The 25,914-nt window shown below is 39.6% G+C and overlaps 1 protein-coding gene across 4 annotated transcripts in view; it reads right to left on the reverse strand.

The window, feature by feature from the left end:
• The window catches only part of Fbxo42 (F-box protein 42), a 99,493-nt gene that overhangs the window by 37,748 nt on the left and 35,831 nt on the right, over positions 1-25,914 (reverse strand). For 3 of the 4 annotated variants that reach the window (XM_027951917.3, XM_027951914.2, XM_027951916.2), the window contains exons 2-4: positions 17,862-18,128; positions 12,080-12,196; positions 4,656-4,790 (exon numbers count right to left, since the gene is read on the reverse strand). In XM_027951917.3, coding sequence (XP_027807718.1) covers positions 4,656-4,790; positions 12,080-12,196; positions 17,862-18,111 — 502 coding nt within the window. In that variant the 5' untranslated portion in view covers positions 18,112-18,128. Of the gene's footprint in view, positions 1-4,655; positions 4,791-12,079; positions 12,197-17,861; positions 18,154-25,914 lie in introns of all 4 variants that reach the window. The other variant, XM_027951915.2, reaches the window with a different exon arrangement.

Consider the following 25,914-nt stretch of genomic DNA (forward strand, 5'->3'; position numbering starts at 1 on the left):
CTCACCACTTCTATTCAATATAGTTCTCGAAATACTGGCCAGAGCAATTAGACAGACGAAAGAAATGAAAGGCATAAAAATAGGAAAAGAAGAACTTAAATTATCACTATTTGCAGATGATATGATTCTATACCTAGAAGACCCAAAAGGGTCTACAAAGAAACTACTAGAGCTAATAAATGAATTCAGCAAAGTGGCAGGATATAAAATCAACACTCATAAATGAAAGGCATTCCTGTTCATCAGCGACAAAACTTCTGAAATGGAAATGAGGAAAAACACTCCATTCACAATATCCTCAAAAAAAAATACTTGGGAATCAACCTAACAAAAGAGGTGAAAGATTTATACAATGAAAACTACAGAACCCTAAAGAGAGAAATAGAAGAAGATCTTAGAAGATGGAAAAATATACCCTGTTCATGGATAGGCAGAATTAACATCATCAAAATGGCGATATTACCAAAAGTACTCTATAGGTTTAATGCAATGCCAATCAAAATCCCAATGACATTTCTTGTAAAAATAGATAAAGCAATCATGAAATTCATATGGAAAAATAAAAGACCCAGAATAGCAAAAGAAACTCTAAGCAGGAAGTGTGAATCAGGCGGTATAGCGATACCAGATTTCAAACTGTACTACAGAGCAATAGTAACAAAAACAGCATGGTACTGGTACCAAAACAGGCGGGTGGACCAATGGTACAGAATAGAGGACACAGAGACTAATCCACAAAGTTACAACTATCTTATATTTGATAAAGGGGCTAAAAGCATGCAATGGAGGAAGGATAGCATCTTCAACAAATGGTGCTGGGAAAACTGGAAATCCATATGCAACAAAATGAAACTGAATCCCCTTCTCTCGCCATGCACAAAAGTTAACTCAAAATGGATCAAGGAGCTTGATATCAAATCAGAGACTCTGCGTCTGATAGAAGAAAAAGTTGGCTCCGATCTACATATTGTGGGGTCGGGCTCCAAATTCCTTAATAGGACACCCATAGCACAAGAGTTAACAACAAGAATCAACAAATGGGACTTACTTAAACTAAAAAGTTTTTTCTCAGCAAGAGAAACAATAAGAGAGGTAAATAGGGAGCCTACATCCTGGGAACAAATTTTTACTCCTCACACTTCAGATAGAGCCCTAATATCCAGAGTATACAAAGAACTCAAAAAATTAAGCAATAAGAAAACAAATAACCCAATCAACAAATGGGCCAAGGACCTGAACAGATAATTCTCAGAGGAGGACATACAATCAATCAACAAATACATGAAAAAAAAGCTCACCATCTCTAGGAGTCAGAGAAATGCAAATCAAAACCACCCTAAGATACCATCTCACTCCAGTAAGATTGGCAGCCATTATGAAGTCAAACAACAAGTGCTGGCGAGGATGTGGGGAAAAGGGTACACTTGTACATTGCTGGTGGGACTGCAAATTGGTGCGGCCAATTTGGAAAGCAGTATGGAGATTCCTTGGAAAACTGGGAATGGAACCACCATTTGACCCAGCTATTCCCCTTCTTGAACTATTCCCTAAAGACCTTAAAAGAGCGTATTATAGGGATACTGCTACAACGATGTTCATAGCAGCACAATTCACAATAGCTAGACTGTGGAACCAACCCAGATGCCCTTCAATAGATGAATGGATAAAAAAAAATGTGGCATTTATACACAATGGAGTATTACTCTGCAATAAAAAATGACAAAATCATGGAATCTGCAGGGAAATGGATGGCACTAGAGCAGATTATGCTAAGTGAAGCTAGCCAATCCCTAAAAAACAAATGCCAAATGTCATCTTTGATATAAGGAGAGCAACTAAGAACAGAATAGGGAGGAAAAGCATGAGAAGATCACCATTAAACAGGGATGAGAGGGGGGAGGGAAAGAGAGAGAGGGGAAATTGCATGGTAAAGGAAGGAGACCCTCATTGTTATACAAAATTACATATAAGAGGAAGTGAAGGGAAAGGGGAAAAAAAACAAGGGAGAGAAATGAATTACAGTAGATGGGTTAGAGAGAGAAGATGGGAGAGGAGGGGAGGGGAGGGGAAGGGGGATAGTAGAAGATAGGAAGGGCAGAATACAACATACACTAGTACGGCAGTATGTAAAAAAGTGGATGTGTAACCAATGTGAATCTGCAATCTGTATCCGGGGTAAAAATGGGAGTTCATAATCCGTTTGAATCAAATGTATGAAATATGATATGTCAAGAGCTTTGTAATGTTTTTGAACAACTAATAAAAAAATAAAATAAAAAATTAAAAAAAGACTCTGCTATCAACCACAAGGGCCCTACTTGATGGAAGGACAGACACTCTTACTTCTCCAACAACTACATTTTTGAAGACAGAATACTGTTAGAGCTACTATCGCTGCTTGCACACACCCGAACACTATGAGACTCCCCTTCAACTGTGACCAAAAGGAGAGAGTAACACCCTCCCCTCGCCAACCTGCAACTCTCTGCCTCTGAGCTCTGTGCAAGTCAGGAGCACCAGACACATGGACAACTGTTTTAATCAGACACCCTGAGGTCTCAGTTAGGAAGTGATTCTGGTTGGAACTCAGAACAGAAACACTCCTCCAGGCAATCTTCCCATGGGATTTCTGTCTAAGTGAGAATCTCACAGGACTCTTTATTAAACCATTGTTTCTGTAAAGCAAACATTTCAAAAAGTTCAGTTCCTCCACTGCTGGACTTAGGCTTTAATTGTGGATTAGGGTGAGGCAACAGCTAGATTCTTTGAGAGACTGTAAGAAAATAAAACATTTGAGAACTTACATATTTTAAAAAGAGGACATTCTAAATGTTCTATATAGAAACTGAATTACCAAACCAGTTACTTCTCCAACACTTTTCTACCAAGGGAATTTCAAAGTGTCGCCTTTAAACACTGATTTTAAAAACAAAACAAAACAAAAACCTCCTAGGCTAGGATGTCCCTCAGGGGCAGAGCACTTGCCTAGAACACACAAGGGCTTTGGGTTCTAACCCCAGTACTGAAAATCAAACAAACAACAAGAAAAACACAAACAAAAACAACAACCCCCCAACACAAAAAAAGCCCCCTGTCCGTCTTACAGAGAAAAATAACAAGTAGTATCAATCTATGAAGGTTCTAGAACTCCATTTTCACAAGAGAGGGTTACATCCATGCCCAATTACCAAAGGCACAAAGCTTGGTTCAAACCAGAGAAAGGCAGTATTATTATTTTGTGACTGGAGCAATCAAAGCCGCTCTCAAGTGCAGGCTGGACAAAACACCAAGTACAGTGACAACAAGAAGCTTCAGCTAATAAGAGCCACACTGCAGAATCAGGACTCCAAACACTGATACTGCACAAAGGACTAGAAAAGCAGACCCTCTGAAGTATGAAATTTTGAGGGCCAATACAACAGTGCTAACCTTCAAAGTTTCTGTAAGATTACCATTTCCTCATATTTTCAATAATCTTAATACAGATCTTCGGCACAAAACCCAGCTCCATCCAGTAAGTATCCTGTCCCTGTCCTCCTCCTCTATTTGTCTACCACACAGAGAAGGAACAGGAGAGTTCAGCTTTAGGACAGCAAAATGCTTCTTTTAAGTAGTTTTAAAACTTGTCCTACATTCACTGTGAACACAAAAACATAACTGGCCTTCCCAGCCCACTTGAAAGCAGAATCACCTAGTCCTACTCCACCTTTTTTCTCACACAGGTACACCTATCTGCTCATAGTTAAATAGAGAATTGGTGATTATGCCAGGAAATGAAGTCTGTATCTATTCCAGCACCCTGCCTTTTATAAAAGACCATCTTGCCTACAATCTAGCAATCCAAGTAGTAAAGGCAAAGCCTAAATGAATACGGAACCCGCCATGGAAAACCCAGTCTCCTTAGTCCTAACACTGAGCTCTAACCTTGAAAAGCTAAATGAAGAATGTTTTGGGAAAAGTTTGCCAACAAATCTAGCAGTACACCTTATATTGAGGACTATATTTTGTACCACTCCCTCAAATCATAACTGTGTCCCTTCAAATTGCCCTGTCTTGTCAGTGCAAACTCAGCTGTGTTTTTACTTTTTTCTTCCAGGAAAGGTTGAATAAGAATGTAGAAAATAATCTAGTTTCATTCTGCCAAAATTCTGGCAGAGCAGGGCTGTGAAGGAATGTACCTACTACGGAATCTTCCCACACTCCTGAGTTGTTAAGAGGAACTAGCAGAGGCATGTCCCATACACTCCCCAAATATCTGAGCTGGCAAGAACAAAAGATATTCTGAGACCTTAGCCCTGGGACAATAGCTTCTGTCAGTCATTTATAGTTCTCACGATTCTGTTTCTGCACTAACTTCAACCTCATAGCAAACAGCACATCACACCTGTACAAGTACTTGAGAAAAGCACATGAATAAATTCACACAGTAGCATAATGATTTTGGCAAGGAACCAAAACTAATGATGAAGTACAACTTTTTAAAAATCAGAGACTTACCCAAGTATATTAATCTTAGCATTTATATAGCAGATTTGGCAAGAGATTTGGGACCCCAGTAACCTATGCCTGAGACCAACACCAAAAAAGATCAGGTAGAATTTCCATGACAAGGGAATTACTTGGTAAGGAGGCTAAGATCAGCATTCATCTCTTACCTGAAGCCAGAGGTCTGATCCATTCTTTGCTATTGAGGTCAAGTCTCCAGAGATCGTTGAAGGCAGCATTGCAGCTGCTCTGGGTACAGCCTCCAAACACATACATAGACTGATTAGCATCATAATAGCATGCACCTAGAAAGAAAACAACAATAATATGTTATTGCTGCTTAATATTGAGGCCTGTTCGACACTGAAACCATAGTCCATATGTTTTAAATTTCAAATATTCTACACATTAACTAAGTCTATTACCAGGAACCAAGTTTTTTTAACCAGCCTCTTGTCTTTAGGTTCATCAAACATATTATCCTTTAAAATAAGGCCCAGAGAAAAGCCATGAAATTTTATTTTTGAGAAAGTAAGCAAGTAGCAATGATGTCATTAAGTAAGACACAATGATTCCAGCAAGAACACAAGGGAATTCAAATTAAGGATGCTCCACAAGGGAAACAATTTAAATGTGTATCAATATCCTCTAGGGCAAGGCTAAGATGGTTCTGAGCTGCCCTCTGCCCTCCTACTCCTCTCCTCCATCCCTCCTCCTATTGTTTTTGTTTTCAAATGAAACCTGAAGGGTAAAACTGTACACAAATCTCCCTATGAAATTCAGTGACAACAACTGTGAAACAGTTTTATCAATGACATGAAGTAATCATGCCTAAAGATCAATGCAACTAACACAACACCAATTTTATGAATTCCAAAATGCAGCCAGGGCTCAGTAGTGTGAGCCTGAACTGATTCCAAAGCAACAACAACAAAAGCTCACAAGTTATTAAGTTCCTAGGCATTCCAAAAGCTACTAAGGCAGGCTCCCAAAAACTACAAAAGGCATGCTGGCTGGTGCCAGCTAGAAAACTGGCATACTTAAGAAACCTTTAAAAAGGACTAAGGTCTCAGAGAAGAGCCCTTTAAATTAGATGATTATGTACATATCACCATTTCTAAGAAAAAGAGGCAGACTATAAGAAGGACTCTTACCCTAAAACTGAAAAGACCATGCTGGGCATGGTGGTTCACATTTGTAATCCCGCTACTTAGGAGATTGAGGCCAGTGGATCACAAATTTGAGGCCAGTCTGAGCAATTTAGCAAGATCCTATCTCAAAATTGTAAAGAGGGACTGAGGCTGGGGCTCAGTGGTAGAGCATTTGCCTAGGTAAGATTTATGTTTTCTTTTCTATCAAATCTAAACCTGTAATGAAATACAAATATGTTTATTGTAACCTAAATTTCATGTGTATGATGGAGCCATTTTAAGTTAGGAAACCATGAGGTCAGAATGGTGCCATTTAAAAATTCCCAAACAAGACTAGGCTTGGTGGTTCATGCTTATAATCCCAGCAGCTCAGGAGGCTGAGGCAGGAGGATTGCAGGTTCCAAGCCAGCTTCATCAACTTAGTGAGGCTGTGAGCAACCTAGTGTGACCCTGTCTATAAATTAAAATTTTTTAAAAAAGAGCTGGGATGTGGCTCAGTGGTTTAGGGCCTGTGCGTTCAATCCCTAGTACCCCAAACAAACAAACAAAATTCTCTTAACAGGTATCCAAACATAACTGCAGCCCTTTTCTGTACCCTCCCCAATTTTAAATCGGCTAATTGTGTAGACTGTACCCCTGAACTCTTCCTATCAGAGCAAGGGGCAGTGCTTCACTAGGGATAAAACCTGGTGGACTGCCTGCCCAGGTGTGCTTGCTTGTTGGCCTCTGGGGTCACACCCTTCTGCAGAAGAACAAGTTTTTTTGTTGTTGTTGTTTTGTTTTTTTACCTTGCCAATATATTTACAAGCAAGTTTGATTTCTTGGGTACTGGGTATTCTAACACCTAACATATGGAAAGCCCTAAGTTCAATCCCCACACCAGGGGAGAGAAGGAAAGGAAAAATAATACTACTATTGGTCATCCAGTGCCATTACCATAATGACCTTTGTGATATATACTAGCTGAGAGCAACCCCTTTTTTCCCTTTACTCAGCCCACCTGTTAGGCTCTTTAAAGATGGCACTAGGAAGGACAAGTCAGAAAACTACATGAGGTAGTAAAGCAATGTGTCTAGGCATTACACCCTGTCATCTCAGACAGTGAATAAATTCAAATGATCTGTCTACCAGCATGTGCAACAATGGAGCTGCAGGCTTTTGAAAGATTGGAGAAAGCAGAGAAAACAGATGTGAAGATATAAGATGCCATCTAGTACAGGCTTACCCTTCACAGTATTTACTACAGCCCCAGAACTCACGCCAGAAAGGCATATGAAGATGTAAATGGTCTCACACCTCCCATTGACACCTTACCTTTAAAAATAACTTCTATAGTTTTATCAGTTTTTTAAACCCACATCCCAACAAGAATATTTATTAAGTCTAATAAAATTCCATTGCTCCCATTTCAGATTGGCTTAGAACTGCAATTTAAAAAAAAAAATCAAGTTAGAGGACTTTAGACAAACAAAAGACTAATTACCAGAGCCACATTTTGATCTCCACTGAAGGGCTCAACACCAGAAATTTTCGTCCTGTTAGACCTATCCTGAACTAGCAACCCCAACACATGGGTACTTTTGAACTGAACCAACGGATGCTAGGTGTAAAACAGTCCTCTTCTTTTGATCATCCAGAACAAAAACTAGCTACGTTCTATGGTTCTAAAACCTTAATTGGTTTCACTTATAATGATGTCTAATAAGACAAATTCATAATTTCATAGTTAAAAAAGAGCCAAGGGTGCTGGGCAAGGTGGCGCACAACTGTAATTGCAACTATGTGGGAGGCTGAGACAGGAGGATCACAAGTTTGAGGCCAACCTGAACAACTCAGAGAGACCCTGTCTCAAAAATAAAAGATAAAAATCAGTAGTAGAATGTCCCTGGGTTCAAAATCTAGTACCAAAAAAAACAAAACAACAACAACAAAACTCCACAAATACACACATGAAGAGCCAAGGGCTAGTTTATGTTTCCTAGTTCCTCACACATAAAACTCTCAGCATCTGCTTCCTTCACGTAGCAAAAAAGCACAGTGCCTTTATTTTTCAAAGATGGTGTGAGTTCTGGGGCTACAGCATTCTTCTTCTCTATCTGGATTGAAAACCCAGCCAACAGCAGGGCCCCCTGCGGTCCTTACTACATGTGTTTTAGTCCTATACTAAAATATGGAAATAGGCATTTTCCTGCTTTTCTTTGAGCAAACAAAGATTTCTGGAAGAGGAAAGCACAGCCCAAGGTATGCAAAGCCAATGGGTCTGAAACGGCAAGTTTCATACACAACTGGATTTTCTTCTTTTAGTTTTTTTTTTTTAATGTTTATTTTTTAGTTTTCGACAGACACAACGTCTTTGTTTGTATGTGGTGCTGAGGATCGAACCCGGGCCACACACATGCCAGGCGAGCGCTCTACCACTTGAGCCACATCCCCAGCCCACAACTGGATTTTCTTTTTTTTTTTAAAGAGAGAGAGAGAGAGAGAGAGAGAATTTTTAATATTTATTTTTTAGTTTTTGGCGGACACAACATCTTTGTTTGTATGTGGTGCTGAGGATCGAACCCGAGCCGCACGCATGCCAGGAGAGCGCGCTACCGCTTGAGCCACATCCCCAGCCCCACAACTGGATTTTCAATGATCAGCAGTCAATTATCACTGGAACTTGGGAATAAAGGGAGTCAATTTGGGCAGCTATGTTTAGAACTTATATATAAAGGAATGAGAAAATAACAATCAATAATACATTCCACTATTTTAAGCATCTTGCTGAACTTTGCTTAGTGCTTATTTTTACTTAAGATGCCTATATGTTGATTTTAGTGGGAACATCCAATGGGCCTTTTAGGAAAAACTAGGAATTTGAACAAATTACCAGTGCTCAAGCAGTCATTTCCCTTTTACTCGGGTTCTCCACCCAAATAAAAGGTTTTCCTTTCCAAACATCTAGACTACTAGAATATGCTGTACAATGCAGTATGAATACTGTGCCAGGAAATATTAAGACTGTTTACCCAAGTTAAATCTCTTCAAAATTTTCTAAAATGGGTCTGACTGTTTTATGATCAGGTTACTATCTAATAGTCCCTATTCAAAGACAAGTCAGATATTCACAATTTAATTAAACACAGCAAGCAAACAGTTTGTCACAGTTCTGAATATTTTTGTACTGTATTATAACCATCACGCGCAACATTTTCCTGCAGTTTCATATTTCCCATGCTGGCCGGTGCATTCCCTATGCTTGATGAATGAACTGTACATTCCAACTTTTGCACTTTCAGATGTTAAATTCTCCTTTGTTTCCCCACCTGTCTCCAGGGAAAGGCCCTCAGGCATTTATCCCATGCTTACAGAGACTCTGCTGTTCCGTATCTCACATCAACAAGCCAGAACATATTTGATAAGGTCTGTAATTACATAACTCTGGAATAGGCAAGGGGGGTTACCCAGCCTGGGCCTGCCGGCTCCTGCAAGAGCAGGACCATCAGTATGTGAAACTACCTGACCCTACTGAAAGCCTAAATACTCACATTTTTCCAAAGGTTGATATTGGGGACTCAATAAACCTTTATATCATTATGAAAAGGTTCCAACCAAGTGCAGTGGTACAAGCCTGTAAATACCAAATATTCAGGAGGCTGCTGTAAGAGGTTCAAAAGTTTGAGGCTAGCCTCAGCAACTTAGTAAGACCCTGTTTCAAAATAAAAATAAAAAGGGTTGGGGGTGGGTGCGGTGGCTCATGCCTTTAATCCCAGTGGCTCCGGAGGCTGAGGCAGGAGGATCGCAAGTTCAAAATCAGCCTCAGCAAAAGCGAGCAAAAGTGAAACCCTATCTCTAAATACAATACAAAATAGGGCTGGGGGTGTGGCTCAGTGGCCAAGTACTCCTGAGTTCAATCCCCAGTATCCCCCCCCCCCCCCAAAAAAAAAAGGTGTACTGTAGGGGAAAAGAGTGTGTGTGTGAGCAGTGGTGCACAATAGTGCACACCTATAATCCCAATGACTGGGGAGGTTGAGGCAGGGGGATTACAAGTTCAAGGTCAGCCTCAGCAACTAACCAAGACCCTGTCTCAAAATAAAAATTTTAGAAGGGACTGAGGATATAGCACAATGGTAGAGTTGGGTTTTTAAAAAAAGTGTATTGTGGACTAAGTGTGTAACTCAATGGTAAGACACTTGCCTAGCATGTGCAGAGCCTTGAGCACCACAAAAAATTAACATTAAAAAAATGTGTGCTGTGACGATTTAGAGAAGATGAAATGATTAGTTTGTTAATTAGGATGATAGGAAAAAAGAAAAGGTATGAGGGAGATAGGATAGAATTAACAGAATTTGAGTTGTTAAGAAAAAGGAAGGAGAGAAACTGAGGAAGAAGCCAAGATCTCAAGTCTGTGTAACTAAGAAAATGATAATGACATGAACTAAATTAGGAAAGGAGAAAATTTGGGGGGAACTACTGAGTTCTACTTTTAGCTAACTGAATATGAAACATCTAGTATCTCTATGGCAACACAGGCAAGTATTAGAAATGCAGATCTCGAGCTCAATGTGAATTAGAGATAGGAAAGGAAACTTAGATCAAAGGGAAAACAGAACAGAAAGAGGAAGGAGCTAAGGAAAGAAATCAAAGGAATTCTTTTTGTTTTCAACCTATTTTGAAAATTGTCCTCCGGGGCTGGGGATGTGGCTCAAGCGGTAGCGCGCTCGCCTGCGGCCCGGGTTCGATCCTCAGCACCACATACAAACAAAGATGTTGTGTCCGCCGAAAACTAAAAAATAAATATGAAAAAAAAAAAAAAAAAAGAAAATTGTCCTCTGCTGCACAGTGCCACACGCCTGTAATCCTGGCTACTCAGGAGGATCCTAGGTTCAAGGCCAGTCTGGGCAACTTAAAGAGACCCTGTCTCAAAATAAAACAAAAACACAGAAGGGCTGGGGAGTGGCTCAGTGGTAGAGAACTTGCCTAGCATGTATTAAGCCCTGGGTTCAACCCCCAGTACCACCAAAAGACAAAAACTTAAACAAAGAAAACCTGCCCTTTTGCCTGTAATGGTCCCTTTCAGCTTGCTGGTTAGCTAGTCAAAGAATGTAGAGACAAAGGGAAGAAAACAATAACAGATCAAAAGAGATAATTAGTCACAGTTTTTGGGTTTTTTTTTTAATATCTACCTACGGTACCTTTTCTTGGATTTCAAGTGAAGACTGAAAAATGTTTTAAAGTATTCAAATTCACCAACTTCCGAACTTCTGTGGGCTTACTCAATGAGCTATTCCTTTCCACTGCCCCTTCAAACAATGCCTCCACTTTGTGGCAATACCATCTGCAAAAGCTAGTTAACCAAAAAATATCTTTTTCCTTTCTCATAAGAAAGTGGAGCTGTTGCTGAACTGATCATTCACAATGGAATATTTCCGAATCTGGTTTCTATTTCACCCAGTGTAACCACCTGAATATGGATGGAGTGTCCCCCAAAGGTCATGTGTTAGACTAGACCATCTTGCTAAAAGAAAGTAGCTCTTGGGAGGTGGTGTGGACCTTCAAAAGTTGGGGACAAGTAGGAGGCCCTTAGGTGACAGGGGGTATGCCCTTGAAGAGGACTCTGGGACCCCAGCTTGCCTTCTCTGTTTCCTGGCTCGTGACATAAGCAGCTTCTCCACCACGCACTCCTGTTATGGTGTGCCAGTCTTACCAAAGGCCTAACAACTGGGCCTCCAGATCTTGGATTGGAACCTCTAGAACTATAAGCAAAGTAAATTTTTTCAAAATTTAATTGCCTCAAGTATTTCACTACAGTAACATGAAGCTAATATACCCAGGTTCACTCAACTTCTCAGAGTACTAAAACTACTTGTTTCAAAAAATGGTCTTTAGAAATTTTGTCCCTACCTTTTACTCCAGTTATCTGTAAATTAAGTCACACTCCCTCAATGATATGGGTCCTCCTGTAATTTACTTTTTCTCCTTTTGTGAGACAGGGTCTCACCAGGCACAGTGACACATGCCTCAATCCCAGTGGATCAGGAGGCTGAGGCAGGAGGATCACAAGTTCAAAGCCAGCCTCAGCAACAGCAAGGTGCTAAGCAACTCAGTGAGATCCTGCCTTTAAATAAAATACAAAATAATACATTGACCTCTTTGAAATATAGAAAAATCCAGGGAGAAAACAGAATATAAAATAATTAATAAAGCACCTCCAATTTTTTTATTTGTTAATTTGTGGTGCTTGGGGATCAAACCCAGGGCCTTGCCTATACAAGGAAGTAAGCTGTATGACCAGTCCTTACAATATATGTAGGCTAACAATTTTCCTATTTCTGGTTGAACTTAATTAATACTCTCATTTTACATTCTCTTCATTAAAGTCAGATAAAAAACATGCAACCAAAATAGTTTCTGGAAAATGAGCAGAGGCAAGTGGGGTTTGTTTTCACATAGATACTTACTGTGTGAAAACCGCTGAGTGATTGGGGTTCCAGGATAAGGATAAGTCCGGCTCTCCCACTGAATGTTTCCTTCCTGGACAGCCTTCATGAAACCATGGTAACACTGGTGGGCCACACCTAAAGATAGAAGAACAAATGCCTGAGCTTCAACACTTGTAGGTAAAATTATTAAGCCTGTGTCTTTAACTCTTTCTTTTTTTTTTTTAATGGAGAAGAAAACATGGACGTGATTTTTTATTTGGCCTTAAAAGAATTATTAGTAAAACAAACAAAATATCAGTATAAGCTTTCATTGAGTATAATTCTTAAAAGTGAATTTGGCCAGGCGTGGTAACACATTCCTGTAATCCCAGCGGCTCAGAAGGCTAAAGCAGGAGGATGAGTTCAAAGCTAGCCTCAGCAACTTAGGGAAGCCCTAAGCAACTCAGCAAGACCCCGTCTCTAAATAAAATATAAAAAAGGCCTAGGGAAGTGGCTCAGTGGTTAAGTACCCCTGAGTTCAATCCCAGTACCAAAAAAGAAGAAGAAGAAGAAGAAAAGGTGAATCTGTATGACTATTAAATCATAAAGATATGACAGCCTTACTAAGCAAAGAAAAGATCATTAATGCATGAATGCCCTCAAATGAAAATGGCTTAATTTGGTAGAAATGGAAAGAGGCAAATCTGTAGGCCTAAGTGATACAAATATTAAAATGATTTTTTGCCTAAAGTAATGAAATAAGCTTTCTTACTTGTGATGATTTCATCTAGACGATCATCTTTCCCACAGAGCATGTTTTCTATGGTTCCCTTAGAGATAGCAGATAATTTCAGGGCCCAATAGTACAGGCTTTTTAGTCTCTATGCCATCAGCTCATACTCTGATGATGTTTTCCATTAACATTTTTTGTATATGAAGAATGAATATTATGCTGTTTCATTTAGGCCTTAGAATTATATATATATGAGATTCAATCTTAATATTCTTGGCTCTGAGGGCTGGGGTTGTAGCTCAGCGGTAGAGCACTCACTTAGCATGTGTGAGGCCCTGGGTTCAATCCTCAGCACCACATAAAAATGAATAAGCAAAATAAAGGTATTGTGTTCAACTACAACAAATAAATATTAAAAAAAATATTCTTGGCTCTGAAATAGGCATGATTAGCATCATTAGCATATTAAGGAAATAAGTCCAGAGTGGTTAAAGGACCTGTCCAAAACTGGACTGAAAGTCTGAACTTCTAGTTCTCTTCTTCTGATTTCTTAAAAAAAAAAATCCAGTTGGTGGTGAAAGAGAAAGAAAACTAGTCTAAATTTCTTTGATTGATTGATTGATTATTTATTTATTTATTCATTGATTGGTACTGGGATTGAACCCAGGAGTATTCAACCACTGAGCCACATTCCCAGCCCTTTGTATTTTTTATTTTGAGACAGGTTTTGGCTAAATTCCCAAGACTGGCCTTCAACTTGTGCTTCTCCTGCTTCAGCCTCCCTGCCACTAATCTAGGTTAATTTCTTTGATTTTTTTATTCAAAGAAAGGAAACAATCAAAGAATTTCAAATTGGGAAGATCTAATCCTTATTTTACCAAAATACAGGGAGGTTATTGACTTTCTCAAGGTTAACTGTAACCCTGGCCCCCTTTATCATGAGACAATACACCAAGATAAGTGGTATTTATTTTCTCCAAAGCAAAGGGGTGATGGGATAATTTAGCTCTGTGAAAGAATATGATAAGACAGTATCTGTAATTTAGTAGGTATTGTGAATATCTGTAGATAGATCACAGCTCCCAAGCATTCTACAATAATAAGCTAATAAAAGATTATGAAATGATGAATTCTTAACTAAGGAAAAAGAATTTTTAAAAGAGCCTGTGTAGAAAAGAGAAAGAGAGAGAGAGACAGACAGACAGACACAGACAGACTTTACTGCAATGGTAGATTCATGTCATTATACATTTGTCCAAATCCACAGAACGTACAAGATCAAGAGTGAACCCTTAGGGCTGGGGATGCAGCTCAAGTGGCAGAGCGCTTGCCTAGCATGCGTGAGGCACTGGGTTCGATTCTCAGCACCACATAAAAAATAAAATAAAATAAAGATATTGTGTCTACCTAAAACTAAAAAATAAATATTAAAAAAAAAAAAAAAAAGAGTGAAACCTTATACAAACTATGACCTCTAGGTGATAATAATGTGTCAATGTAACAAATGTTCCACTTACGTGGACAAAGCTGATAATAGGGAGGCTGAATGACAGGGAGCATATGGGAAATTCCTGAACTTAGCAGTTCTTTGCTAGGAACCTAAAACTTCTCTAAAAAATATAGCCTATTTAAAAAGGTGAAAGCTTTATGTTTCAGGAACAACCTATTTCTAACGCATTCATTTCAATTTCTGATTACATCAGTGCAAACTTCTGAAGGAAAAGTCCAATCAATTTTATGTTACATTTTGAAAGAATCTATCATTTCTCAATTTATGCAACCTTAGTAGACCTTTAAGCAGAATCACAGTACATAGTTATACATGTTTTCCATGATGATCACTATCCCCATAGTATGATAAATTCAATTTAGCTGAACTCACAGTTAAAAAGAATTAGAATATTTTTAATCCATATGCCCATTGCTTGCTTGCTTTTTTTAAGGTACCAGGATTGAACTCAGGGGCACTTAACCACTGAGCCACATCCCCAACCCTATTTTGTATTTTATTTAGAGACAGGGTCTCACTGAGTTGCTTAGCCCCTCACTTTTGCTGAGGCTGGCTTTGAATGTGCAATACTCCTGCCTCAGCCTCCCAAGCAGCTGGGATTACCAGTGTGCACAGCTGTACCAGTTAAACACCATCTTTAACTATGGAGCAAAGCCAAGAAAATGGAGGAAAAAGCCTTTTACAACAAATGGTGCTGAACTGAGCTTATCTATTCAGAAAAAGGAAAGCAGAATACCTTCAAAACTAACTCAAAATGGAGAGACCCAAATGTAAAATGCAAAACTATAAAACTCATTGAAGGTAACAGAAAACCTAGATGACCCTAGATTTGGAGATGACTTTTTAGATACAACACCAAAGGCAAAAATCATGAAAGAAAGAATTGATAAACTGGATCTCACTGAAATTTCTGGATGGGTGCAGTGACACATCCCTATAATCCCAGCAACTTGGGAGGCTAAGATAGTAGGATCCCAAGTTCGAGGCCACCCAGAGTAAATTAGTAAGACCCTGTCCCAAAATAAAAAATAAAAAGGGTTGAAGATCTAAGTAGCTCTGTGGCAAAGCACTCCTGGGTCCAATTCCTAGTGACCACCCCCCCAAATTATAATTTTCTATTCTCCTAAAAACACTGTAGAGAATGAAAGAATAGGCTGTAGAGTGGGAGAAAATATGTGCAAAAGACTTACCTGATAAAGGTGTATTATCCAAAACATATACAGAACTCTTTTTTTTTATTTTTTTTTTTTTAGTTATAGTCGGGCACAATACCTTCATTTTATTTGTTTACTTATTTTCTTTACATGATGCTGAGGATCAAACCCAGCACCTCACACATGCTAGGTGAATACTCTACCACTGAGCCACAACTCCAGTCCAAGAACTCATTAAAAAACAAAACAAAACATGGTGGCTGGGGCTGTAGCTCAATGGTAGAACACTTACCTCACATGTGTGAGGCACTGGGTTCTATCCTCAGCATCACAAAAAAATAAATATAGATATTGTGTCCATTCACAACTAAAAAAATATTAAAAAAAAATAGTGGGCTGGGGATAGAGCTCAGTTGATAGAGTGCTTGCCTTGCATGCACAAGGCCCTGGGTTCAATCCCAGCACCACAAAATAAATAAATAAAATCCAATTTTTAAAAATGGATCAAAGACTTTAACAGCCACCTAACCAAAGATATATGGGTGACAAATAAGCATATGAAAAGATGCTCCATATAATTTATCATCAGATAACTGTAAATTAAAATGACAAACTACTATAAGTCTATTTTAATGGGGAAATTCCAAAACAATGACAACTAAATATGGTGTTGAGGATGTGTAATAGGAACTGTTATCTGTTGCTGGTGGTAATGGAAAATGGTACAGCCACTTCAGAAAACAGTGTGGTGGCTTCTTATGTAACTGAACAAATTCTTACCATATTACCTAGCAACTGTGTTCCTTGGTATTTACCCAAAGGAGCTGAACACTTGCGTCTATAGGAGCACCTGCCCATGGATAGTAAGAATGGCTTTATTCACAATGACCAAATTTGGGAAGCAGGGAAGATGTCCTTTAGTGGTGAATGAATAAATGAACTATGGTTCATTCAGAAAATGGATTATTACCCTTCACTAATAAGAAATGAGCTAACAAACCATGAACAGACATAGAGAAAACAGAAATTCTTATTACTAAGTGAAAAAAGGCAATTTGAAAGGCTATGACATTCTGGAATAAGGCAAAACAATGGAGACAGAAGAAAGATCAGTAGTTGCAGGGATTGGGGAAAGGGAAGGATGACTACGCAAAGCACAGAGGAGTTCTAGGACAGTGACATTACTATGTGGTAGTATAGTAGTGGATGCAGAGTTGTACATTTGGTCAAACTCATAGAATGCACATTGTCAAGAGTGAACCCACCTAGCTGAGCATGGCGGTACATGCCTGAAATCCCAGCTCTTCAGGAAGGTAAAGCAAGAGGATTGCAAGTGTGAGGCCAGCCTGGACAACTTAGCAAGACTCAGTCTCAAATTTAAAAAGGGCTAGAGATGTAGTAGTTCAGTAGTAAAGCACTTGCCTAGCATGCACTAGGTCATGAGTTCAATCTACAAGAAGAAAAATCTACAAAAAGAAAAAAGTAAAAAATACACAGAGGGTCTGTGCTTCTTAAAGATAAAATTAAGTAGTAAATGCTTTCATGATTACGTTTTGCTAAAATAAGCTACTTTGAGAGATTATATATGTGTGTGTGTGTGTGTGTGTGTGTGTATATATATATATATATATATATATATATATATATATATATATATATATATATATATATATATATATATATATATATATATATATATATATATCTCCTAGTTAAGAGCAAGGATTCTAAAGCCAAAATGACTGAATATGAATCTTCGATCCTTCATTTACTACTTGTGTGACCTTGATTTAGTTACTGCCCCCCTCAGTTTCCTCATCTATAAAATGAAGTACATTCTATTGTAGTTTGTTGTGAGATGAGAGCAATTACAATAGTGCTTGACACACAGTAAGAGCAATATTCATGTTAGCTCTTATAGTTCTCTCATATCCATGCCTGCATTACCTATTCAAGTACAACAGAACTTTTTCCAAATCACCTTTAAGAATATGAAGCTTTTAGAGCTAGGTGTAGTGGTGTACACCTGTAATCCCAGAGGCTCAGGAGGATCATGAGTTCAAAGCCAGCCTCAGCAAAAGCAAGGTGCTAAGCAACTCAGTGAGACCCTGAGGACTAGAGATGTGGCTCAGTGGTTGAGGGACCCTGAATTCAATCCCTGGTACCAAAAAAAAAAAAAAAAAAAGAATATGAAGCTTTTAAAAAGAATCCTCATTTTTAAACTGTAAATCTTCATTTTAAATACTATATATTCAAGCTATGCATAAAACTAACCAATATAAAAAAAAAGGAAAATGGGTTGTCTTATACTAAATTTTATAATCATAATACATTTAAGGGAGAAAAGGAAGTTGGGAATCTAAAAATAAATCATTGAACACAATTTGAAAGGGTTTATTAATAAAGCTTTTGCCTTCACAGTACCTTTGATAAGTCGATACCACTGTTTGCAGACAAGGGCTGCGGTTTTATGTTCCTGATACGGTGAGAGAAAGGACAGGATATACTCCAAGACCTCTTCTGGCAGCTCAGACATGGATCTGTCATGTCTAGGCTCCTCAACATCCAGTACTGGGTGGGGGTCCTCGTCTTGCTCCATTGTCCCTTCCAGCACAGTTTCTTCTTGGTCCACAGCCATGAAACTGTCATCTTCACTGTCCGAGGAGCTGGCCATGACATTCCACTTGACAGCTGGAGTAGACAAGAAACAAACATCCTGCAGATTGTTAGCAGCAGCCCAGGACTCAGGCTGTTCAGATTTCCTCCCTCACTACGACCTCTTCTCTTCAGCATTTCCCCACAGTAGTTGTGAGCCACCTTAATCTAACAGGAGGAGCTCAAAACCCAAGCCCACCTACAAAGGATCTGATTATACCCACACACACAGTGGAAACCAGGAAGGCAGCCAAGGTCTGGTACAATCTTAAAACTGGAAAACTAACTACTTTAACTCAAAAAGTCTGACACAGACAACAAAGAGAATAACAGCTAGCTTCCATTGGCCAATAACAACGATCCAAAATCTTGAACTTAAAGGAAAAACTAACTCTGGGTCCTGCAAAGAGTAATAAAATTCTGAGGATGTGAGTTAAGAATACCATTTTTGGGGTATTTTCAGTGACAAGAAAGCTTGTCTGGCACGTACAAAACTTGGTTTGATTCTCAGCACTGCAAAAGCAAAACAAGACATTTTTTTTTTCTGGCTTTTACATAAAAACAAGTCACTTAAGAGCATAATAAATGCTCCCAGAATAATTAGCTATAATTATTACATATAATTATGTGATAATATAATACAACGTTTACCACAGAAAACATCATAACAGATCCAGGGAATGAAAACTGAAACAACCCAAATGTCTAGAAAAGATAAATGGTGGTACATTCGCACAGTGGAATATTATACAGCCAAGAATGAAGAGTACATACACACAGATAAACCTTGCAGACATAATACTGAGCAAAAGATGACGAGATTACATATACTACCTAATTATACTTATGTCAAGTTTTAAATTTTACTTATATTACAAATGAGGACAGTGGCGAGCAAATGGGAAGCTCCTAAAATGTTAGTAAAGTTCTGTTTTCCTGACTGGGTACTAGTTACACAGATATGTTCTGTTCATGAAAGATTTACTGAACTGAGTACTTATGCACTTTTCTGAAGTTTACCCAAATAAGCTATCATCAGTAGTTATTTCTAGTGGAGATAACAGATCATTTTAATATTTTCCTCTTTGTACTTTTCTGTATTCCTTAAATTTTCTGAAAAGACCATAAATGTATAGAGAAAACCACTGATGCATGCAAAGCCTTGCAGACAAGGACTGCGGTTTTATAAAAAGGGTAAAATTAAGGAAACAGGGTGACTTATGTAAGAACTGTGTCCCAAGTTAGATTCTTCAGGAAGCAGATACTAAACATTATTAAGAATGAAAAAGGTTGACTGATGAGTAACTTCTGTGAGAGGAAGAAGCAGGACTGGGGGGGTGGGTGGACACATTAGATCACAGACTGCCAAAGCCTGTGAGAGCTAGTACAGATGGCCAGTTAAAGGAACACAATATAAGGGGACAGGGAGAAGTTCTTACATCACTGCTTTGCTCAGCCACTGGTTGGGACCCCTCTAGGAAGAGCATGACCTTGGCTCCAAGGGGTAGACCTTGAAGCTGCTAACAGGAGCAGCTACACTCCTTTGCAGGCAGCCAGCCAGCCTTTTTTTTTTTTTCTTTTCTTTTCTTTTTTGGTACTGAGAATTGAGCCTAGGGCGCTTAACCACTGAGCCACCTCCCTAGCCCTTAGGGTCTCTCTGAGTTGCTTAGGGCCTCACTAAGAGGCTGAGGCTAGCTTTGAACTTGCAATTCTCCTGCCTCAGCCTCCCAAGCAGCCGGAATTATAGGCTAGTGCCACCATGTCCAGCATGCCAACCCTTTCTTGAAGAGACACCTGAGATAATTTTATTACTCTATAACATATTTACTTGCTTTGTTCCACCCACATCTACCCAGATGGTTCACTATGCCACTCTACCTTACAAACATCCAGCATTTCTCTCTAGCACTGATAAAAAGAATAATAGGAAGAAAATATACTTTGGGACTTTGAGAAAGATCTGAAATGTTGCAAAAGGTAAGGGGGACCCTTCAATAGAAGAATGGATAAAGAAACTGTAAAATGCATGCGCGCGCGCGCGCGCACACACACACACACACAGAAGAATATTACTCAGCATTAAAAGAGAATAAAATTATGGCATTTGAAGGTAAATGGATGGAGTTGGAGAATATCATGCTTAGCAAAGTAAGCCAATCCCCCAAAATCAAAGGCTGAATGTTTTCTCTGATAAGTGGATGCTAATCCATAATGGGGGGTGGGGGTGAGAGATGAGTAGAGCAACTTTGGATTGAGTAAAGGGGAGGGAGAGCCGAGGATAGGGGATGGGGTAGGAAAAATGGTGGAATGGGATGGACATCACTACCCTAGGTACATGTATGATTGCACAAATGGTGTGACCCTACAACCAGAAGTGAAAACTGTGCTCCATTTGTGTACAATGAATACATTCTGCTGTCATGTATATCTGATTAGAACAACCACAACAAAAAAGGTGAGGGGGAGGGCAAGAGAGGGGACAGGAAACTCTCACCTCATCTCTACCACTCCTTAATTCATATACCAATTATGCACATCTTTGAAAACTGGAAGAATCATCAATAAAAAAAAATGGAAACATGAATCAACACTCATCGTTTCCAAAAATTGTTTATCTACTTAATTAGCTCACAGCTCACAATGCCACAAATGCATCTAGCAACCTGGCTGCTAGGATCTTGGTGATAATGGGGAACTGGCAGTTCCTGGGTTAGTACAGCGGACTAAATCCTCCTGGTGCTGTGGTGCAGAGGCAGTGGCAACCAAAGGAAATCATTTCCCTCCTCCCAGCCCCCAACCCAAAACAAGAATATCATAATTAATTTGCTTTCAACTATGTTAGATATAGGATCTTCAGGTTTTTTCCAACCCGATTTGAGTGAGCTGTATTTCAATGAACAGACAGCTCCACTTCCAGCCTTAACTCCTGTATTAAAAGAGGGCACAGGGCTGGGGATGTGGCTCAAGCGGTAGCACGTTCGCCTGGCATGTGTGTGGCCCAGGTTTGATCCTCAGCACCACAAAGAAAGATGTGTGTCCGCCGAAAACTAAAAAATAAATATTAAAAAAATTCTCTTTCTCTCTCTCTCTAAAAAAAAAAAAAAAAAAAAGAGGGTACAGTCATGTGAAAAAATAAAAATCAGAAATGTTTTTCTGGCAAAGGAAAAAAAAATCACTATTTCTTGTTCCCCTGCATATTATCACTTCCTATTGGCCATTTCCCTAATTTATTTACTTTCTTTATTAACTCCCTTCTGCTCTAAAATCACTAAGAGTCCAAAGAAATAGACTTCTTGAGTTTGACTACTTCATTCACATTTAAATTATATACAGCCATTCCCTTGTACAACATTCTCATGTATGTGAACATGAGACAAAGAGAGAAACTGGAGGTTGAACCCAGGGGCCCTAAACCACTGAGCTACATCCCAGGCCTTTCTGTATTTTGAGACAGGGTCTCACTAAGGTTGCCCAGGCTGGCCTTGAACTTGCCATCCTCCTGCCTTAGCCTCCCAATTTGCTGGGATTACAGGCGTGCATTAGCATGCCTGGTTACTTTGCAAGACATTCTGAGAGACTATGAGCCTTAGAAGGTCTGCTTCAGAACAAATTGAATCAATGGAGACTATAAAGGTCATTTATGTTACTATTTTTCCCAAACAAAATAAATCTGTTTGATTCAACAAACCAATCTACTCCTCTTCCAAATCTTCTAAAAGTACAATTGGCAAGTCTCAACAAAGGCATTCACTCAACCATTTCTCTGTCCACAAAAACATTAAGTCTCAGACCCCTGAAGGCATTTTTGCTAGCTTGACCCTGGCACAGATGCCCAGGAAAACACCAGGAGTGGGCTCACATGAAATTCCTCAGTAATTGCATGCCCTGTGCCAATCTGCACAGCCCTTCATTTTCACTTCCATGATGAGGTTATGAAACCATCACTTATACTCCCCGAGGACACAAAGGCATTCTGAAGCTGAGTTTTTCTTGTTTTCATGCCAAAAGAAGCCCTACAAAATGTTTCACATGTATGTGCATTAACTCAATGAATGTGATTTTTACCAAATGTTTAAAAGAAATCTTTTAAAGAGAGAGTGAGAAAGAAGGGGGGGGGGAGAGAGAGAATTTTAATATTTATTTTTTACTTATCAGCGGACACAACATCTTTATTTTGTATGTGGTGCTGAGGATCAAACCCGGGCCACACGCATGCCAGGTGAGCGCGCTACTGCTTGAGTCACATCCCCAGCCCAAAGAAATCTCTTTACATTTATATTAGGTCTTTCCATTTTACTCAAAGTGATAATTTCAGGAAAAACACAAACTGAAGTTAACCTAATAGGATCCAACCTGCTTGAAGGCAGAGACCATTCAGATGGGCACAAAGTTTATAGGCATTTCTACTCAGAACACCTTTATGGTGAGAAATTATATCATTTCTCAGGAAATAGCAGACCCAACCCATATATGTCACTGGATGCTGTCAAGATATTTTATTGGTCATTATTAGTATATATCTCTGGTCCCTTGAATTCTGACTTCCCCTCCCCCAAGTACTAGAGGTTGAATCCAGAGCATGCTACCTCTGAACTACATCCCTAGCCCCTTTTAAAAAATATTTAAAACAGGGTTTATATTAAGATGCACAAGTGGGCCCTGAACTTGGGATCTTCAGGTCTCAGCTTCTTGAGTAGCTGGGATTAGGTATAGGCCATTGTGCCTGGCAAATTCTAAACTCTTTCTTCTTTTTGGGGGGCACTGGGGATTGAACCCTGGGGCACTCCACCACTAAGCTACATCCCCAGCCCTTTCTATTTTTGAGACAGGGTCTTGCCAAGTTGCTTAGGGCCTTGCTAAAATGCTGAGGCTGGCCTCAAACTTGCAGTTCTCCTGCCTTAGCTTCCTGAGTCATTGGGCACATACCACAGTACCTGGCAAATTCTGACCTTTTAAGGTGTACACTGGCCTGAGAGTCTGTTGCCAGGCTCATAAGCCACACCCAGTCACCCACTGCCAGGTCAAAAAAGAAAGTGTTTTAGAAATCATTTAGTTGGCCCAGAATATTTTTTGGGGGGTGGGATAGGGTGTGGGAGACCAACCTTACACCCAGTCACACTCCCCGGCTGTGTGTTGAGGTGCTCAGTCACAGAAATGTGGCAGAGTTTTCCCCACCTTTCTTGGGTTTGAGGGTCAGTGTCTTGTGCATGGGTGTGTCTTGCTACAGCCTCATGGGTGAAGCTATGCTCACCTGTTCCTTTGTAATATAACCCCTTGCCATGTTTAGGATAGAATCTTCCATGGAAGTGCCTTGTGTGTGTCCCCTTCTCTTACTGTGCCCTTGGGTGTGGCCTACCCAGGTTTAAGTCAACCTGCTGACAGTGGACATCATGAAGATAGACTCAGCCCCTTGAAACCTGACCACTTGCCTCATTTGAATAGCTTCTTCTCAATAAAAGGGGTCAGCACGTGCTCTTGCTCTCTCTTTCTGCAGACCCCAAAGAAAAAGATATTTGTGGCTCTTGGTGGTTATTTCGTGCTGCCCAGTTAGCCCAGTTCAATTGGAGTAATACCTGAGCCTTTTAATCGAGAGAAGAGAAACCCCGCAGTAGGGTTATTTAACCCAGGGGCACTCATATCCTGAGCCACATCCCCAAACCTTTTTATTTTTTTATTTTGAGACAGGGTCTAAGTAGCTAAGGGCCTCACAAAGTTGCTGAGTCTGGCTTTGAATTTGTAATCCTCCTGCCTCAGCTTCCCGAGCCATGGGATTATAGACATATGCCACCATGACCAGCAAGAGAATTTTTTTCCCCTAAAAAACTATTATATCAAATCCATTTAAATACAAATGTGTTTCTCTTTCTGTTTGGGTGCTTTGGAGTAAACCCAGGGCCTCACACATGCTAGGTAAGTGCTCTACCACTAAGACACATTCCTATCCCAAAATCACTTTCTAACCACCCCTCTGCCTTCTGAGGTAAACATTCAAATTAAGAATTTGAGCTGGGCGCAGTGGCACACACCTATAGTTCCAGTGGCTTGGGAGGCTAAGGCAGGAGGACTGCAAGTTCAAAGCCACCTCAGCAAAGTGAGACATTAAGCAACTCAGTGAGAACGTGTCTCTAAATAAAATACAAAATAGGGCTAGGGATGTGGCACAATGGTCAAATGCCCTGAGTTCAATCCCTGGTGTACACACACACACACACACGACTTTGAGACTGTTAGACATAGTTACTGCTTGTAGCATTAATGCTGTGTGACTTAGGGTACGTCATATAGTAAGAAAGGAAAACCCTCTATCCTTAAAAAAGGAAAGTTCTTACCTTCTTCATAATGATTCTGTAAAGACAGCACATATCAACATATGATACAGTTTACTGCAGGGAACTTACAGCCTATGAGAGTTAAGCAACTTAAAGAAATCCAAGATAGAAGCAGGGCACTGGGGCGCACACCTGTAATTCTAGCTGCTCAGGAGGATGACGAGTTCAAAGCCAGCCTCAGCAAAAGCGAGGCACTAAGCAACTCAGTGAGACTCTGTCTCTAAATAAAATACAAAATAGGGCTGGAGATGTGGTTCAATGGTTGAGTGACCCTGAGTTCAATCCCTGGTAGGAAGGAAGGAAGGAAGGAAGGAAGGAATCCAAGATTGAAATGTCTATAAGCTTTGTGCTCCTCTGAATGGTCTCTGCCCTAAAGGACTTTGGATCCCATTAAGTTAACTTCAGTTTGTGTTTTTCCAAACTCCATCACTCTGGGGAAAATGAAAAGACCTAATACAATGCAAAGAGTGACAAAGTTTAAACGGTTTCACAAAAATCACATTCATTAATATACATACATGTGAAAGATGGGAACTTACTTCATTATACATATAAAAGTCATTGTGGGATTTCGTGCAAAATGTGATTAATCTGTGTCTTTGGATGCTATACATCTAGATAATCCCCTGGAGCAAACAGGTCTTTATAAAAGCTGGAATTCACCTCATTTACCTACAAGGAAGCTGAAGATTTAAAATGCAATCAGGTTTATTCTTTACAATTTCAAAGGTTGTTTTTTTTTTTTTTTTTTTGCGGGGGGGTGGGTAATGTAACAAGGATCTGGGCATGGTGGTATATGCCTGCTTCAGTCATGTAGTGAGACCCTGTCTCAAAATAAAAAATAAAAATAACTAGAGACATAGCTCAATAGAAAAGTGCTATTGGATTCAATACCAGCACCAAAAAAAAAAAAAAAAAGGTAAAGTCATAATGATAGTAAAATGAAGCACTGAGACATACAGAATGAGGAGCTGGCTAGGCAAGTGGTTCAAAACATAATCTCAGCAATTAGGGAAGCTAAGGCAGGAAGATTACAAATTCAAGGCCAGCCTGGGCAATTTAGTGAGAACTTGTTAAAAAATGTGTGTGTGTGTGTGTGTGTACACATATACATATCCACACATACCTACACATGGCTTGAGATATAGCTCAGTGGTAAAGCAGCCCTGGGTTCAATTCCTTATAACAACAACAAAAAAAAGCCAGGTGTGATGGTGCACACCAGTAATCTCATTGGCTCAGGAGGCTGAGGCAGGAGGACTGCAAGTTCAAAGCTAGCATCGGAAATTTATCGAGGCCTTAAGTAACTCAACGAGACCCTTCTCTAAATAAAGTACAAAAAGGGCTGGAGATGTGGCTCAGTGGTTAAGGGCCCCAGGCTCAATCCCTGGTACAAAAAAAGATTTAAAAAGAGGAAGTTGGATTAAACAGAAGCACCCAGAACATCCCTTACTCAGCAGGAGGACTCCTGACGCTTCAAAGACAAAGCAGCA

The sequence above is a fragment of the Marmota flaviventris genome, chromosome 10 (assembly GCF_047511675.1).
Source record: "Marmota flaviventris isolate mMarFla1 chromosome 10, mMarFla1.hap1, whole genome shotgun sequence".
Lineage (NCBI taxonomy): Eukaryota > Metazoa > Chordata > Mammalia > Rodentia > Sciuridae > Marmota > Marmota flaviventris.